Genomic DNA, 19,575 nt, shown 5'->3' on the forward strand with positions numbered 1-19,575 from the left:
TCTTTAATAAGAGCAAAAAACATTTATTGCATAGAGGAATAAGGAGTAACATTATGATTTTGTAATATAAATTCCATTATTTATTTTTATAATAAAATAAAATGTCTTTTGTTTATTTTTAAATGGCATAGAGATTTAAACTTTAGATGAATCATCCTTTGTAATTATTTTTTGGAATTCTGTATACAATTTAAATGTCAGATAAGTGGATATGGTCATTTAGCATTTGAAATTCGATCATCACAGATATTGTGAAATATTAAATTGCTTCTGTATCTATGTCCAACTTGTCTCCCTACTAGAGGAGTTAAAGCTCAATCTTGACTAATTTAAGATTGTGTATATATTTGATCTGTCGCATCTTGATTATTTAATTGTTGGCAGTAAAGTGCGTAGAACATTATAAAGTTGTACGTGAAAATTCAGTGAGTTGACTCTATTGCCCGAATGAGCAGAGGCATTGGTCTTTCTATTATTGAAGTCAGAAAATATATATATTTCTTCCTACAAGCATCAAATCCATTATTAACAAACCTTATATAAAACATTCAATTATTTCAAGTACTCAGCATTCAATTTCAGTTTCATCGAGTTCAAGGACATTGCCAGCTGGAGAACTCCAAAGCTTAAATTTGCTTTAGAAAAGCTCTGAACCAAAGTGATTAGATTCGAGGAGAAGGTTTACCCACCTGGGTGTAGCGGAGCCTAAAGTGCAGGGGAATCAAGAAGTATTCCTGTTCGTTGGCCAGAACCGATTGAGAAGTCCTATCGGAGAAGTGGCAGGCTGTTGGATTTCCAATCTGTGGTTTTGGGAACCAACATGTTATATATGCAAGGAGGGTTGTCCATGTATTACCGTACAACCTGCTTACAAGCCTTTGCCCTTGCCTTTTCCACTTTTTCGTCAATTCTTGTTTTGCCTTCGTCCTCGTATGGTCGATAAATACATTGCGACCATGGTTGTCTCTCCCGACATTGTGCAATGTTCTTTTGGTCTGCACCATGTACAATTTCTTATTTTTTGCGTCTTGTTTGTGTGGGTGTAATTGTGGTATGGTGGCATATAAAACGTTGACTACGATTGTTATACAATCATAAGACACATCTTCTATATTCATCGCCAACCTCCTATGTTCTCCATGTCATTTTATTATCACGGAGTGGCAATTTCTTGCCCCCGACGTGGCCCACTATATAATGAGCATGGCCACATGTATGGTGATTGTCATCTCCTGTGTGATGGCATCACTGTACGATGAAGAGTTCTCTTTTCTTTTAATTAATTTACCTCATGTAGTGCCTTCCAATGGCTAGGGTCGCCTTTCCACCCCCCTTCGCCTTTTGTGGTAGGGCTTCAACTTAGACCCGTTAACCACATCTGTGATTTCCCATCCATCAAGTGTCCATAACTTAATAGCACCATTTTCTCCGACTTCTCTCACTTTATATTGACTTAGCCACTTGACCTTGAATTTTTGTGGTTTGATCTCATACCCTCCATTATATTTCAATACAAGCTGCTTAGGATTAACCGTATCCATCTCAAATGTTTGTCGTGTCACACCTTCCTTGTTGGGCTATCTTCATCGCCCACTACATGCCATCATCTAACACTAATCCACTTTAGTCACGGTATATAATATTTCCCGAAGGCTTTCCATATCCCCCAACCTATTCTCAATTGCAATCCCCAGGCTTAGAACTATGGTTTGTAGGTACAACAACTTCTTGTTTGTACATCAGTTGAAACAATTTCTTCTCGATAGTTACTTTTATGTCATGCGGTACACCCATAGTAACAATGGTAGTTTTTTCTCCCAATCTTCCTACTCCACATCGTATGATTTGTAGATCATTGACACCAATATTTTGTTTGTAGCTTTTGCCTAGCCATTTTCTTGTGAGTAATATGGACTTGACAAAGAATGAAAGATCTTGAACTCTGTGGTGAGCAACTAGATGACATGATTCATGAAGTGGCTCCCTCAGTCACTTGTTAGCTATATCGGAATCTTGTACCTTGTGATAATTTCTTCGTAAATGAACCTAGTTATTCTCAGTGCATAGTTGTCCGATAGAGTCTGTACCTCCACCCACTTGGTAAGGTACTCTATTGTCACCATGATGTACCTGCATCTCCTCACTCTTCTAGCCTTTAGTGGCTTGATGAAGTCAAGTCCCCACCTCTCAAATAGCTCCTGTGTCTATGAAGGATTCAAAGGCGTGAAGCCCTGCTTTAATGGTTTTCTAGCCCGTTGACATCTATAACAACCTATGACCCATTCCCTAATATCATTGTATAGTAGGGGCCACCACAAACTTGCAGTAGCACCTTCCTCATCATAGTGTTGGGTCCTATGTATATGCTGGTCAAAATTAATGTGCCTCCTAAAGGAAACTTTAGACTTCTTTCTCCATGACGCGCCTACAGAGTACCTAGTTTGGGCTCATCTTATACAACAATACATTGATCAATTGGAACATCCTACTCCTCAAAACCAACTTCCTTCTCTCTTTAGGCAGCATATCCCTCAAGATCTGGGATGTGGATAGGCACTCACTAATACTTGTGTACAACGTGGGCAATACTGTAATATGAAATAGATGTGCGTCTGGGAAATCATCGTTCACCCCCTCCAGCGGTTCTCTAGACTTGATGCAGGAGAGTTAGTCGGCAATCGGATGGCTATTTCTTGATCATACAATAATGGTGAATACGCTCTTGCAATAGTAGTAACCATCTGCTTACTCTCCCTTGTATTATGGGTTTGTTGATGAGATACATCAAAGCCTGATGGTCCACATAAAAGGTGAATTACGTTGCCAAGAGGTAGTGTTAGAGTTTTTGAATGTCATGCACCATTCCGGAAGCCTCCCTCTTTGTTTTGCTGTAATTTTTCTCCGCCATAGATAAAAACCCGTTGGCAAAATAGTCCGGATGGTCCAACCTAGGATCTCCCATTCTTGCCAATATGGCTCTAATGGAAAAGTTAGATGCATCCACATGGACATGAAACTGTTTGTTCCAGTTTGAGTATGCTAATACTAGTGCACCTACTAGCCATGTCTTCAACTATTGGATTGCTTCCTCCTATGTCGTCCCCCATATGTACAATTTTCCCTTTTGTGTCAATTTGCCCATCTTTTAAACACTAACTCTAGACAGAAATCAGCCTATCAAAAGGAATTCTAATGTTTCATCCAACCTCAATCTCCCTCTCATTAAACTCAGTGTAATTCCCCATAGGTTTTTTGACTTTCATATCCGATCGTCTTCCAATATAGTTTCATCAGTTTCCAAGGTTCTGATCTTGCATGCTCTTTGCTGAAGATGAGAGGCATAAATCTTGGTCAAGAGAGAAATTTCGGATGCCCCAAGGCTTGGCAGAATCTGCCAACCTTGGAGGAACCCCTCTTCCATTGAACTTCAGCAATTTCAACTTCAAAAAATTCTCAAAAACCTCTCCATCAACTTTACTTGAGTTTGTCATGTCTATGCTCACTTAAACTAAGCTAAGGTGAAAATTTAGGGGGTAGGAAGAATTTTGAATCTTCAAGGGTAGGGTGGATTCCACCCTACCCTTGGGATTATTCCTTATGCAACTTGCAGCCCCTATACTTAGTGAAATTTATCTCATTCCCAACTCTCCCGATGCGAACTTGCAAGGGATGCCTATCTATTATCTGAGCTAGGTTGAATTGAGCTCTAACATCCTCAGATACTCATCTTCATCATTCACTCTTGCTCAAGTTAAGGCTTAGGGACTTGACTGATTTTAGTTCTATATCTCTTTCCTAGACTTCATTGAACTCAAAATTACTTCCTACTAAGGCTTGGAGACTTGAAATTGCCACCACCTAAAACTCTTAAGACCATCTACCCTGACTACCAAAGCCAAAAGAAGGGGTACCCATTTGCAATAGGGCGATGGTGTGAAACCTCACAATATGGGGATGATGTAGTCTACATACAATGTATCTTAGTATGTTTCAATAATAGTGGTTACCCAGCTATGTATTAATTGTTCATTTATCATTCTCAATTAGTTGTAAGCGTTGGTTGGTTGATGGTTGTGGTCCTCTTGGAAACCATTGGGTCCTTCAAATATATCCTTTATAATCAAGGAATGTAGTCTGATGCGTTCAGGTCAGTTCCGATCCATGGCTGATCATCTCTGGTCTTCTTCTGTAATAATTTCATGTGCAGATAAAGATATATTTTACCCTTGTATCTAGTATGCACTGTCATCTTTATTATTAATTCATATATTTCAATTATCAGATATAACATTAAACAAGGACTCAACAAAAACTTGGCAAAGAAAATAATTTATATTTGTAAATCGTATGTTACTGGGTATTGTTGGTAAATCGTGGATCCTGGTATAGGTTCTGGTTTGGGTACACCCAAGGTGCTGATTGGGCACCTAAACTTGCTGTGGTCTCTTCCATGAATGATCTGTAGTGAACCAACATGCCTGGGTAGTACCTTACGCCATGCCCAAGCATAGTTTGACACATGGAAACCTCAGTTCCGCTCTTCAGCATTTATGTTTGTCATTTCCTCTATCTGTCCAGTTCCAACTAAATCACAGCTTTGTAACAACATTTTATATGCCAGCAAGCAAACAATTAAATGTCATTTCAGTTGCATTGTGAGCTGTACCTATGAACATGGGGTTAGTAAAATATACAGCATTGATGAGCTTGATTTCAGTTGCTTTACATTATGCCTATGTGGCAGCTGTTTGTTTATGTTTCGTGAATCACTTTCCTTGTATTGTTAATGATTTGCAAAATGAAATTGAACCAACGTCTGCACTTGACACAGCTAGTGGGAGTGGCAATCCAATTGCTTGTAATTCAAATGAAGTTGAACCAAACATTGATGTTTACCTTGACGCTTCTGATGAAAAGAATATGAATATTAAACATCAATTGTAATTTTAGTTTTCATTGTGCAGTGACATTTTTATGCTAAGTATTTTCAGTTTTGCAAATTATGAATCAGACATTTAATTTAAATTTTTGCATTTTGCAATTATGAGTACCACTGTTCTTATAATTTATGTTTCTGGGAAAACGTTTCACTACCATTCTAGGTTCTAGTTCCCATACCTGAACCAGCAACTTAGGTAAATAAACTTAAACAATGCACAAGAGGCATAAAGAATAATTTTAGACGATACATAAGTTGATTTTGATCATAGTAACATTATTCAAATCAAGATTGACTTGAGAAACCAAAAGAATTGGATTTAATCTGGAAATTAAGGAAACTAAAAAAGCTCTAATATGCATAAAAAGAGGGGAATAAATTTTGTTTTTGTTAATTCAAGTGAAATTATGGGGAAAATATGTTGTTTCCATTTTGTACTGTTCAAAATAACTTTGTTCGATTTATTTTTGAAACCAGAGCAGGGATCTGTGATAGCAACCCCAAAGTTTAAGAAAAAACATCCTTCACAGGATTTGGGGCAGCAGCTTTGGCATATTTCTTGTGACTATGTAGGGTAGTATCAAAGGGTGCAATTTCCATCAACAAGCCAAAATTAAGGCCTTGAAGGGCATATGGACCTTGCTGCATGGCAGTTTAATAATTTTAGCCTTTCTGAGTCAGCTGTTTGTTGTCTTTCAAAAGATGGTTAGATTTTAAATTTTGATTTCTTCGTTGTAATCACTCTACGATGTTTACATCTTTACATATATACGTTTTTTAGAACCAAAAAATCTATACATATACATTTTTAGAAGCAAAAAGAGAGAGAATTGTATGCTGCATTGTGATTTCATAATCATTTGAATTATCCATAATCTATTTGTTGGTAAACAGATTGTTCTTTCCAATGTAACTCTTATATGCCCGAACCTGTGAGAAACAATTTGATACCAACAGTTGGATAATCTATCATGAGGTTGATAGATTTCCTCTGAATTGAAAGGTACAACTCCCTTATCAATGATATTCAATGAATTTGTTTGTTCCTGATTGGGTACGTTTTTAACCTGAGAATGGAAGAGGAAAACCAAGCCAGCCATAGACAGAACTAACTCAGGCAAAGAATTCAGTTCTACACCTATCCAACCTTAGGAATTCACACTTCCTATGACTCCTTGACATTGGTAATACAATGTGAATGCTATATATGCAAATGCAGTGGAAAATGAAATGAAAGAGAGTGTTAAATAATCCCAATTCTTGTAATAGGAATGTCTACAAATACTCTGATCTACAACCCATTCATTATTCAACACAAGATGCAAGATGATGCCCAAAACTGAAAATAATAATACTCTGATTGATTATAATCAAAGGAAAAATAACTAAATGCTCTGATTCAGAATAAAAACCCCTGTTGCCTTGAACATCACAAATAAGAATACTCAGATTTTATTTGCTCACAACTTATGGTAAATCTATTACAAAAACTCGAACTCTTAACATGCATAATGAAAATGCAAAAAAAAAAAACTAAACTAAGTTCTTTCCCCCTACCCCAGCTCTCTGTCTCTTGCAAAAAAGAACCCTTTCAAATGAAAAGGTTTTAGAATAAATACATTCTCGAGCAACCGTTTGGTTTCTTCCAGTGACTTTTCAGTTCTGTAGCTAATCTTGTCTCTTTGACTTCTCATATTTTTCCTTTTGAAAACTGATATGCTTATTAACTTTTAAAGTTAATAATCATATATATTAACATATTTAAATTATATTTTAACAATTGACATTTAAATATGTTAAATCAATATCAAAATCTTTCCTTTGTTGAGTGGACAGCAAAATAAATACTGCTGCCAGGTAAAAATGGGTCATGTTTCAGGGGGTATATCTTTTGATTCCACCGTTGGATCGAGCTCATCTTTGAATATGTTTTTCCAAACCTGATTATCTTCATTCTGACCAAAGCGATCGGAAAAATAATCACCGGGTCAAAAGATACGAGCTACTGAATTCTGCTCTATATGACTGTTACAAAATCAGAATTGATAAAATAAAGATTCCAGCCATTCTTCTTTCACATGCTATGTAACCCAGATGTCTTCAATTTGCCACTATGTTATCTTCCATGCTTACCATGTGTATTCTTTGCTGAATTTTGGAAGTGATTCACTGGAATGCTTGTGGCGGAAAATCCCAAATGAAGGTTGAAAAGCGTACCAAGTTCTCAGTTTTCCACTTCTTTATTGTAGGTGAAATTCACACATTCTATTAACAGCTGCACTTTGAAAATAATTAACAAGTAATACTTCTTTGCTATAAGGTCACTGGCTATAGAACACTCTAATTCATCTTTTGTGGAAATTTGACTTTTGTCTTCTCCCTTTGTGGAAAACTCCAAACTGACTGCAAAAGGCGTAGCAGAAAATGAATTTTCCACTTCATATTTAATGTCATGTTGATGTCCAAATCTTCAAGCAATAAATCATTATGAGATTACCATTCTTTGTTTAATCAATTAAGAGCTCTTTTCCATCTCTCTATTGTGGATTTGATGCTTGGCAGAAATTCCATTTTTGAGTGCGAAAAGCGCACCTAATCTTCAATTTTCCACCTCCATGTAGTGGGCACAATTTTGATGAAGATTGATTCATAAATTACTTTTTAGAAGTGATCTTGATACTAGACCCCATATATCTTCATTTTGGATTGAGATTTTCCTTTTCTCTCCTCATGTGGAAAACTGAACTTTGACTGCGAAAGGCGCAGTGGAAAATGAGTTTTCCACTACGCTTTTCCCTTTGGTGGAGACTGAAACATTTGCTTTCACATTTGTATATCTAGACTTAGTAAAAATTCAATCTTTCATAGAGATTTTGTTAAGCATACTGGGAACAATTTTGGGAAATTCTTTATGTGAGGCGACTTTAAAAGTTTTAAAAATGGTGAACTAAAAGTGCACCTACACTATTATTGAACTGAAATTTGTAATTGGTTAGAACCCTTCATTAAAAATAAAAAATTATATTTTTTAGTTACACTCACTCTATTGATCTGTGGAATTCAGAAGTCTCTCTAGCCATCCATATATGAGATGTGTCATGAAAAATAGTGAAACATTTGTTTATAAGTTTACGCAATAAAAAGTCAATATAGTATGAATGTATGCCTGATAAGGAGATTGGAAACATGTGCAAAAAGTTGAGAAAGATGATACAAAATTACTTCCTGCCTTAGAAAATGTGAAAACTATTTGATGCTAGCCAAGTTAATCTCAAAAATACTGTACAAAATGCACAGTACCTTAAATGATATCCCACCGTATGCAATTCTCCCAGCTTCTTCCTTCTGATTCTTTTGACAATGGAGCTTTCCTTCAACAGGGTTGATTCATTTTCTATGGCTTCCATGTACTTTGGCTAACCTTGCTTAAATCTTTCTGAGTTTACTGCTTTCTATTTTGAATCATTTTCTTTGAATATTTAGTTCTAGGAACTAATGTTTTAGTCAATAGATCTTTTCATTTATACCCGACCAGATATTGTAACTTGTATCTTTGAGTTCCACTGACTTGCTTTGGTCATTTCTAGGCATATACAATTAGTTTCATTTTTCTTTTCTTGAGTGAAGTCATTTCAAAATTCTCTTCTTTAATATAGCTTCCCAAATTTAATCTTTTCTTCCTACTATGGAAATAATAGATACTCAAAATACATGTAAACAATTTAAAATTTGGTTCCCATATTAAGAAGTGAAATCATCTGCCTGACCTAGCATTTTGCTTTCAGATATAAGTCCACAAGATTCAATTCTTTTGGAAGAAATTGTTGAAGCTGGACGCCTCCCAAGTCATAAAGAACGAGATGGTGATGAAAGCTGGTTTTCCTTTTACATTACATCTTGCCATGGAATGCGCTTTGAATGTTCCACTCAGTATAAGTTTCAGGTGAATTTCTGAATTTTTTGTTGTACAGTGGTTTTGTTCTGGAATTTTTTCTCCATCGTAAATTTGTTCTGGATTCAATTTGAATTTCAATATATCTACTCTGTCCAATGAAAGGTAACGTATCTTGCATTCTGACTTCCTAGAATTGAGATGGAATCATTGAATAACATATCCCGGGAACACATCATAGTTGCAGATGATAACCAGGTTCTGGTATTTATTCATGCTAGAAGAATGCCTTGGACTGAATTTTTCGGTGACAAACTAGGAGCATCAGAAAATATATACAAATTAAACTAAATAGCTGATCCTGATTCTGGTACAGATATATACATACAAATATATGTGTGTGTGTGTGTGTAAGTATGTATAATCATAGATTCATTCATGTAACATGTAATGTTCATTCCTCATTGGTTTAAATCATCAAATACATAATAATAAGAAGCTAGAAGTGTGATTCTCATAAAATGAAAAATCCATAATTGTCAATATATGATTATATTATATTCATACTTTGCAAAAGTCTCAAGATGCCGTTATATGCTGAAAATATAGACCACAAGCTGTATTTCATATTTAAAAATTAAAATAGTAAACTTAATATCCAATTGCATATTCTTCTCCATCATCTCCATTGGAATCAAAATCATCATTTGGTTCATCTCCAACTTCATTTGAACCAACAGCTATGGCAGTTGCCATGTAATGTGAAACAGTTGCTTCTTGATCATCGGCAAAGACTTGGGCAAGTTGTGCAACCATGGCCTCTAATTCAGAACACTCAAGCACTAGATCCCAATTTTTTGTTGCACTCTCATTGTATTCCTCTTTCTTATGTGACAATAGGTGAAGGTTATAGTGTATGAATAGCCAATACTTTGCTTTTTTGGAACCCTATTGATTGTGCTTAACCGAGTGGGTGAAGGAGTATGTACTCCATTCCGCTCAAATGAAGAACTTGCAACTTTTTAAGTTAGATAACAACATTTACATTTAGTATTTAATTTCAATATGATAGCATCATTTCTCAATAGAAATTTTTTTGAGAAATATTGCCCACCGTGTTTTCGAAGAATCTGAAACACAAGGGAAGAATAGAATACACAAAGAGATATAAAGAAGACAATAATTTTACACACAAACACATCATCTTTTTTTCATATTCCTGATCTATTACATTCTTGCAGGCTGCTACACTTTCTATTTTGCAGCGTTCATGATTGTCTCCATGAACAATTTCCTCATCAAATCTGAATCAAACTCATGTCCAGTTCCAGTTGTAGGCTCCTTGTTCATGCTTACACCATACCAAAGAGTAATTGTACCAACACACAATCTCTAGAAACAAGAGATCTCTAGCCTCACCAAAGCCTATCAAGTATCTATGAGCACCCAACCAACCATCATATGACAACTAAGCTCCAATTACATCACAGTAATACCCAAAAGCTCCAAGGCAAATGATCAATACCCTCAATAATAGAAGATAACCACAAATCAGTACCAACGATTCCTGTACATGATCAATGAGAAATGAAGAAGTCATCATGATGTGATGATCATCATCTCGTCAAAAAATAATGTCTTTGATGAACATATTTTCTGGCAAAAACATTTATATCATATCGATGCCTAATAACTAGAAAGGTGTATCCTACAATTGATGACTAATCTTTGATAAGTTGGAGATATTTTCTACATGTCAGATTGTGAGCTGTGAGCGATAAATTGAATCGTTTTCAAGTCAAACTCATTGACCCATGTTTCATGAAAAAATAAATTTAGAAAGCATAGTATTTTCACATAACCCTGATGAGAGGTACAAATGCTAAACAATTGTTCAAAATCGTAATGCAAAAGAATACCAAAATATAGCACAAGATAATGCAATATTTACCATAGAAAAACTTTTTCAAGAGAAATGAGCCTTCAAAAACACCCACATACTCAATATTTTACTTCAAGAGCAAGATTACAAAACACTTGAATAGTCTCTTCGCAAGGCTATAGAAGCATGAAGCACCTTAGTCGCTTCACTCCATGTGAATGAGAATCATGTAGCTACACATCCTTAACAGAGCTCAACTTTTGTTTTCCTTACAGTTCTAGTAGTCATCCCTGAAATTGTTTATCAAATTTCAGTTGATAGATTTGAGTTTTAACAACATTAGTGATGTAAGAAAGATGTTTTTTATTGATCGAGCCAAGGTAGGCATTTGTCATGTCTGTTGTTTGAAAGTGGTATCCTATCAGGCAGGCCGTTAGAGGGTGATCTGGCATCAGAGTTGCCAAGCTGTTGTCTGATCTATTGACATCATTGCTAATGTTGCAATGCATGTCAGGAGGAGTTTTGAAAAAGACAAACGCTTTTGACCAAAGCTATGAAAAAGAATACACAAAAGGACTTGTACTCTAGAAGCCAGAATTATTTTAGTGTTGCTGCTTTAGGATATATATTAATTCCAGATACATGTTTCCAGCATCCGATGAAAAAGTTTGAGTGTCGTGGGAGGCATTTGTTTTACGAAAGAGGAATGGGAAAAGGGACAACGATTGGTGTGGCCATTTCTTTAAGATTTTCAGCTCAAACAACCACCATTAAGTCTTTTAGATTTGTTTTGGACTACTTGTTGATAGGAGTTCTGCTTGCGGTTCAGTTTAAACTCAAAGCATCTTGTTATGAAATGTCCCCAATTATTGGACCAGTTAGATACGAGGCCTAAATTCAAGCTCCGCAACCGCATTTTATTCCTAAAGTCATTTGACTTGAGACTTTCAGTCAATTTTATCTACTGTGAAATGTAATCTGTTACAAAGAAAATTCAACGATATATTTGCAGATACAACTTTACTTAATTGACCACGTGTTAACAGTTTACAGTAGATTGTGGGATACATTTGTTAAGTTAAAAGAGTCGATTAAACCAAAAATAATAATAAATAGGAAGACACGGTGGAGGCTACTCTAAACTTGGTGAAAAATCAGCTGAAGGACATGAAAAAGAATTTTAAGAATCATATTGATAATCTTCAAAGCAATATTGATGCGTTGAATCATATGTTCATCGTGGTTATCACCAATATTGAATTTGGTCTTAGGGTGTCCACTATTTGGTGGAATCTAGAGGGAAATGATGACGAGTGGTCTTTGGTCTTTTTACATGTAAGAGCAAGCTCAAGAAAGCAGGCGCAGTCAAAAATGACAATCAGGGGGAGGAGCAGGGTTCAGGGGACGTTTCGGACTGGACCGAGGATTTCAATAAACCTTCGGACTAGACCAAGGATCTTAATAAATTGGTGAATGATTGGAAGGCCATAAAGAAGGCCTAACAATTTTGTCTTAAAAGCTTCTAGTTTTTTGTTTAGATACCTGGTTAATTTTAGTTATATATGTTGCTTAAGATTGGTTTATGTTTTATAAGTTTAGACTCTCTCACCAACATTCTGTTATGTTGGTTGAATAGTTGGTTTATTAATGTTAGTTTTAGAAGCAATCATGTGAACTTGGTCGTTTATGGTTTAGTTGGTAGTTACCGTGTGAACATGGTTATCTTTTATTATTTTGTTTGAAAGCTTAGCATTAAGCTGTAATGACCAGTGTTGTGTAAGCTCGCTGCTTGGTTGTAATAACTCAGTTAGTTACCCAGTTCACTATAAAGATTAAATTTATAAGTTATTTCTTACAATGTATAATCTGCAATTATCTTTTTATATGAAGTCAATTCTTGACAATAAACAAATGAAAGGGGGAAGAAAGAAATGATGGATGATCATTAGACTTCACATTTTCTAACCACACTAGAAGGTACAAATAACATAGAAGCTAGATTTAGTTCAATTTATGTCAAAGAGAAATTTTGTTTAAGTCAATAAGACAATTATTTCTAATTTGAAGGAACAAAGGAAAATAATACATTTTATTGATAGACTACTTAAATAGTTAATAAGTTAAAATGTAATAATTGATTTGGTTGAGGTCAAAAATGAATTATCATGTGAAGGGACAGAATTTTATTATATGCTAGCAACCCCGAGCTAGGAGAAACTTTCACATTATTAGTTCATGCCAAAGGCTCAATCTAATTCTACAATTAAATCAACCAATTATATTAAAGAATTAAAGCAACTTCTATAGATCATTTTTTTTTTCATGAATATATAAATTTTATTTACTTTTCATTTGATTGGTCACAAAAAATTTTGATGAGACAATGGTCATTAATAACAAGACAGACAAATGTGATAAGAAATAAATATGATGAGATTTGTCAATTAATAAATGTCACAAGAATTAATTTACTAATAATTTCATGCATTTTGTGGGATTATCATTTTTGCTTTAGAACAATAGGGACTTTTTTTTTTTTTTTTTTTTTTTAGTTTGGCACCTTTCCATATTAGGTAGATTTGTTGACTTTAATTGTGGATGTGAAATGATTATGAATCAATTGTTTTTGTTTTTATTAAGGATTTTTTATGATTTAATGATTTTTTAAAAAATATTAAATATTTTATGTTATTAAAAATATTTACTATTATTTAATGGTTAATAATAATTGAATGTTTATTGTAATTTTTTATTAGTTTTTAGTTTTTTTTAAATTTCTTTTTATCATAGATAAAAAAAAGTTTGAAGAAAGACGAGCTACCTTGTGAGCCTCTTATGTGGGAGGTTGGGGTAACTTTTCTTTCGTTAGGTTATTTTTGTGACAAAAATACATGCAATCAAATAGAAAAGAACAATGACGACAATTTAGCGTATACTTTAATTCATTCAAATACACTTTTCAAGTCAACATTATTAGTTTTTCGTTTATTTTAAATTGGACATTATCACCTCTTTCATTAACCATGTTATTCCACTATCACCATATACTTAAAATAGAATATTAAAGTTTGTAAGTATAAATATTTACTAATTTAAATCTTTAAAAATATCAATTAGCTTATTATTTCCTTGAAGTGCATACACATTAAGGTTTTTACATTATATTTCTTATGAAAAGATTAGCTGGCATTAATATAAAAACAAACAATACCTTTTCCGCTAACTTGTATCTGGAGTTTTTTGTTGTTGTTTATATTGGAATTAGATAAGACCTTTTCCACTGACTTATATCCTGTTTTGTTTTTTCAGTCTTTGCTATTTAATAGTCTAAATCTGTTGGATGTAATTTAAGGTATGTATGCTTATTGTGTAGAAATTGATACCATTGCAATGCTTTCCAGATTGACACTTGGTTAACAGCTATTGGAGTTGGTAAAAACCGCTGATTCTCATTTCACGATTCAACAAAATTGTAATGTTATTTAATGATTCATATTTTCATGTGATGTAATATAATGTAATCAACTGCTGGGTTTCAGAAAATAAATTGCAATGCATGCTTGCAACCCAAGTTTATTTTGCTGGGAAATTCTTTTCTGATGCATATCAAGTTCCCTAGAAGTTAGGTTTCTAGGATTTCCTGTAAATAAATGTTGGTGTCAATTATTACATTTGTATATATATTTTTATTAACAATCATTGTAAGTAACTACCATTAAATAAATAAATAAAATGTATAATTTTTCTTTGTTAAATTTGGGCTTCACTCAGATTTATCTGATATTGAAATTGTAAAAATATAAAAAAATGCTAATTTGAAAATAATTTACAATAAATGTTATTACGAAAGTTAGAATTTAAGTGTTGTATATTATAGGAATGTTAAATAATTAAATACTTTGAAATATGATTGTTAAATGATATAATAATTTGAAATAGGTCTATCACTCATTTATTTTATGTTTATATATAGTTAAGGAATTATACTTATCTATCTTATGTCAGCAAATATTTCTTCAATTAAATTTTATTTTGTTGAGGAGTCTTAAAATTATTTTAGTTTTAATAACTCATTGATATAAGAAATATGAGCATAAGTTGCATTAATAATTGATTTCTTTTAGATAAGAATTAAAGTAAGAAAGGTAACCATTCCATCAAAGTCATTTGAAGTATTATTTTGGTCTCATTTGTTAGATAGTTTATCTTTAAAATATATATCATCATCTTTACTAATCATATCTAATCAATTAGATTATGACCTTTTCATCAAATTTTATTATTATAGATAAATTATTTAAATAACAAAATCAATATTTAACTTCTTAATATATTTAAAAAATTTAATTGTGAGATAAAAAGAGCAATTACTAAACTTACTAAAGTATAGAAAAAATACATACATACTTTTAAAAAATATTAAAAAATAAAAAATTCTTACTAGAAGAATTAAGTCAAGAATTAAAAGAAATCATGGGTAAACTAGTCTACCTTATAAAAGGTCTTGAACTTTGAACTGGTAGCCATTAACAAATTTCACTCTCTAAATAATCAAAATCTCTCTATAAAATTTTAACTTTTAAATTTCATTCATGGTAGATCTAGGAGTATATTTTAAAATATTGATGAAAATTTGTGTCCATAATCTAATATAGAAACTATCAAGTTAATGTATTGGGAATTGTAGAAATTTCATGTTTCCAATACACTTTCTATTAATTGCATTAAATGTTATTAATATATTTTTGGAAAGATTAACTACTTTTGATATAATTGGGGAGAAGAAAATTTGCGAACCTCAAGGCTGTTTAAAATCTTATGGGATGAATTACCACTTGTGCAATTGTGGTTCAACTAGTTCTTTGGTGAGCTAGGAGATTAAAACAACATAAATGATAGAGATGAGTTCTAAAATTTGAATGATAAAATGAAGAAATGAAAGAACTAAATTTATTTAATTGTGTTAGATAATAAAAATGTTTTGATTATTAAAACTAAAAGAGCTAGCTAACCCCTCTAATTGTTGAGCTATATTGAATACATGTTCTTTCAATTTAGCTAGCATCTCATATGTGTAGTCTTTGTTTTTTGAAATTCTATGCATTTCTTCACAAATTGGTCCTTGTCCTCTCTAGCATATGGCCAATACCTAGGTATATTCAGTTCTCTCTTACTATAGACACCATGTCTTGTATCCAAAAAATCCTATATTCTTTCTTTTGAGATCTCCATAATTAAAATGACCTACGTGACAATTGATTGATAAATGAGTCTTTTTGAAAAGACTTGCTGACCTTGGAAACAATCCCCCTCACAAACTCTCCACAAAAACCAAAGGATGTCACTCAACAAGATTAATTAAAGAAGATTGATGATGTAGTGCAAGGCAGGAGAATCAACAAAGGAGATGTCCTAGCGCCCAACAAATAACCACACAATGGAAGATAAACAACAATGCAAGATTTGAAGCCAAGTCACAATAATTTATTCATAGATATAATTGATTACATGCAATATGTTGGTCTATAAGGCCTTCCTGGTTATGGCCAAATACAAAGCAAGTAATAGTTCTGCAAGATCTCTCAAAATCCAATCCAAACCCTAGCTAGTCTAGATCCACACTCTAGCAAAAACCTCCAAGGAAGATCCAACAGGTACTCACAAGCCCACCAAGCAATCTCCTTGTTTCCCAAGCCTCAGCTACTAGTCTTTCTCAAAATTTTCTCCTCTACCACCTCCTCTTCTCCAAGATGGATGAATAATGACCAAAGAATTCACCACAACCCCTACTTATACCAATCTAAGCCACAAGTCGGCCCAAAAAACTAAAAACTAAACACCCCTTACATTAACTACTTGAAGAGCCACAAGTCGGCCTCCAACAAAAATTAAATGCCAAATGCCTTTAAAGGCTTACAATACTTATTAAATACATCAAAATTAATTACCCAATACCCAGATAGGTCCACTCAACCCTATTAAAATCGCTTAATGATGCAAGATAGCCAACTACTCGGGATTCCCTTGCATTAGACTCCCCAAGTGCGAAAAGATGTTCTCAATAGATGGAGGAACATCTTCTAGGATTCAACACATAAATCCCAAACTAGTTCTTCACATACATGTCCTCCAAGTCTTCAACTTGTACATTCTTTCCCTTGGTCTTTTGCTGCTTCTTCACCTCTATCCTTGGTGTTCCACAGGTTTTCTGTCCACATTGGCTGCTAAACCTTTCAAAATCTACCAACTCAACTCAGCTGCCAATACTCATGTTCCTTCTATCGACCTCTTCATTCTACAAAGGAATCAAGGAATGCTTCCTGCCTCCTTTCTCAATTGTAAACACATTCTTGACACAATCATGTACAGCCTTGCAATCATATTGGCAAGGTCTACCAAGCAACACATGACAGCTGCTCATGTCAACAATATCACACAACACTTGATCCTTATACTACCCAATTTGTAAATCAGCAAGGCATTGCTCCCTCACTTCCAAAGCATGCTCACCTCGCAACCAGCCAATCCTATAAGGATAAGGATGTCTCACTCTCTTCAAACCAAGTTTCTAAACCATCTCTTTAGAAACAAGGTTATTAGTACTACCACCATCCACAATGACATTGCAGACTTTACTACCAGACTTACAACGAGTCCTAAACAAAGTACTCCTTTGACAAGATTCCCTTTGACCAACCAATACTTGTCGAGCCAATAAACTCTCTCCCTGCTTAGGTTCATGGTCTTCAACCTCATTCACAATAGAAACTCTTCTATCAGCATCTTTCTGTGGATACTCATAAGATCAATGTCCTTCTTCATGACATTTGAAACAAGTGCTCTTAAACTCACCTCTACCTATCCTTCTCTTTTGATCAAGAGGTTTTGGTTCATCTCTTGTACTCAATTTAACCTTTGTCGAGTAGTCCTGCTTCTCCTTCCCTTAAGAACTACCTTGATTCTTCCTATTTAGCTTCTCCTCTACTCTCAAAGCATACTGATAAGCATCCTCAACCGATGAAATATTCAGCATACCAACCTCATCCTAAATATTGAATCTCAAACCATTAATTACCGAGCTACCTTTTCCTTTGACAATTCTCTATGCCTAGACCGAATAGTCAACTTGTAGAACTCCTTTGTATAATCTTTCATAGTCATATCCTTCTGCTTCAGATTCTACAACTTCTTAAACAACTCAAGTTCATAATCAGCAGGAATGAACTTAGCCTTCAATTTAGTCACCATCAACCTCCATCTAGTGATCTTCATTTCACTTTCTTCTCTATCTCTTTGCAGTTCTTTCCACCAAAGAGCAGCATGTCCCTTTAGCTTAGTTTGTGCCAACCTTACTCTGAGTGGATCCTCAATATCCTTGAGCTCAAAGTAGTCTTTCAATTCACCAATCCAATCAATCAGGTCTTCAAGATCCAAAGTACCTGAGAAATTAGAAACGTCCATCTTATGCTTTAACTTCAACTGAGATCCAGGTCTAGCAAAGTGACCAACCCTATTTCCCATAGGTCTCTCCACATGATTAGTTCCAGCCTCACCACTCAATCCAGCAAATTCAAAGTCTTCAACAGCTTCCTCATAACCATCTTTAGTACCCATATGCTGAGGTACACCAACTATAACACTTATGATCTCAGTGATAATATCACTCTTCATCAATGCCATCTCAGCTTTGAAAGTGGATTTAACCTCCTCTATTTCAAATTTAAAAATTTTTTTAACCTTCTTTGAGATCCTTTCCTCCACATCATCACTAAGATCATCAATCACCTTAGGGTCCAATCTTCTTGGAGGCATCTTCCAAGATTTTCGCAAACCCTAATAAATCCACTTCACAAGACCCTGGTGCAAACTGCCTCAACTTCGACACTTGTTCTACACACTCAAAACAACCTTTGCTCTAATACCATTTGATGTAGCACAAGGCAGGAGAATCCCCAAAGAAGATGTCCTAGCCCCCAGCAAATAACCACACAACTAAAGATAAACAACAATGCAAGATTTGAAGCCAAGTCACAATAATTCATTCATAGATATAACTAATTACATGCAATGTGTCAAGCTGTAAGGCCTTCCCAATAATAGCCAAATACAAAGCAAGTAATAGGTCTACAAGATCCCTCAAGATCCAATCCAAACCCTAGCTAGTCTAGATCCACACTCTGGTAGAAACCTCCAAGGAAGATCCAACTGATACTCACAAACCTGCCAAATAATCTCCTTGTTTCCCAAGCCTCAGCTACTAGCCTTTCTCAAAATTCGCTCCTCTACTACCTCCTCTTCTCCAAGATGGATGATAAAAATGACCAAAGACTTCACCACAACCCCTACTTATACCAATCTAAGCCACAAGTCAACCCAGAATGCTAAAAATTAAATATCCCTTACATTAACTACTTAAAGAGCCTCAAGTCGACCTCCAATAGAAATTAAATGCCAAATGCCTTTAAAGGCTCATGATACTTATTAAATAAATCAAAATTAATTACCCAAGACCCAAATAGGTACACTCAACTCTACTAAAATCACTTAATGATGCATGATAGCCAACTACCAGGGGGTGCTCTTGCATCAATTAAGCATCTTACTAAATTCTTAGACATGGTTTAACACAATCTCTTGCCAATAAAATTTTTTTTTTTGTACCAACTCCCTAGATTAGAAAGGAAGATCTATTCCAAATTTATTTAGTAATTTTTTTTTTTAAATCTTATTATTTCAGGGGTTCTACAAAGATGACACAAATTGTTGGACTAGGAATGATCTAAGCTTATGCTAACTTTGTGAGGAGAAGCAACTACTTAAACCATGTTGACTGGGAGTGCCTAAATATAAAGGATATATATG

General features: G+C 34.3%; 1 protein-coding gene across 3 annotated transcripts in view; it reads left to right on the top strand.

Moving 5' to 3' along the window:
- Nucleotides 1-14,468, top strand: part of LOC149570112 (uncharacterized) — a 122,165-nt gene extending 107,697 nt beyond the window's left edge. For all 3 annotated transcript variants that reach the window (XM_089822771.1, XM_089822770.1, XM_089822772.1), the window contains exons 9-10: nucleotides 8,725-8,882; nucleotides 14,115-14,468. In XM_089822771.1, the coding sequence (XP_089678897.1) occupies nucleotides 8,725-8,882; nucleotides 14,115-14,159 (203 nt within the window). In that variant the 3' untranslated portion in view covers nucleotides 14,160-14,468. The remainder of the gene's footprint in view (nucleotides 1-8,724; nucleotides 8,883-14,114) is intronic.
- The last annotated feature ends 5,107 nt before the right edge of the window (nucleotides 14,469-19,575 follow it).

This window comes from Cupressus sempervirens, chromosome 3, assembly GCF_028749045.1.
Source record: "Cupressus sempervirens isolate cs-2001-9-10 chromosome 3, ASM2874904v1, whole genome shotgun sequence".
NCBI classification, from domain to species: Eukaryota; Viridiplantae; Streptophyta; class Pinopsida; order Cupressales; family Cupressaceae; genus Cupressus; species Cupressus sempervirens.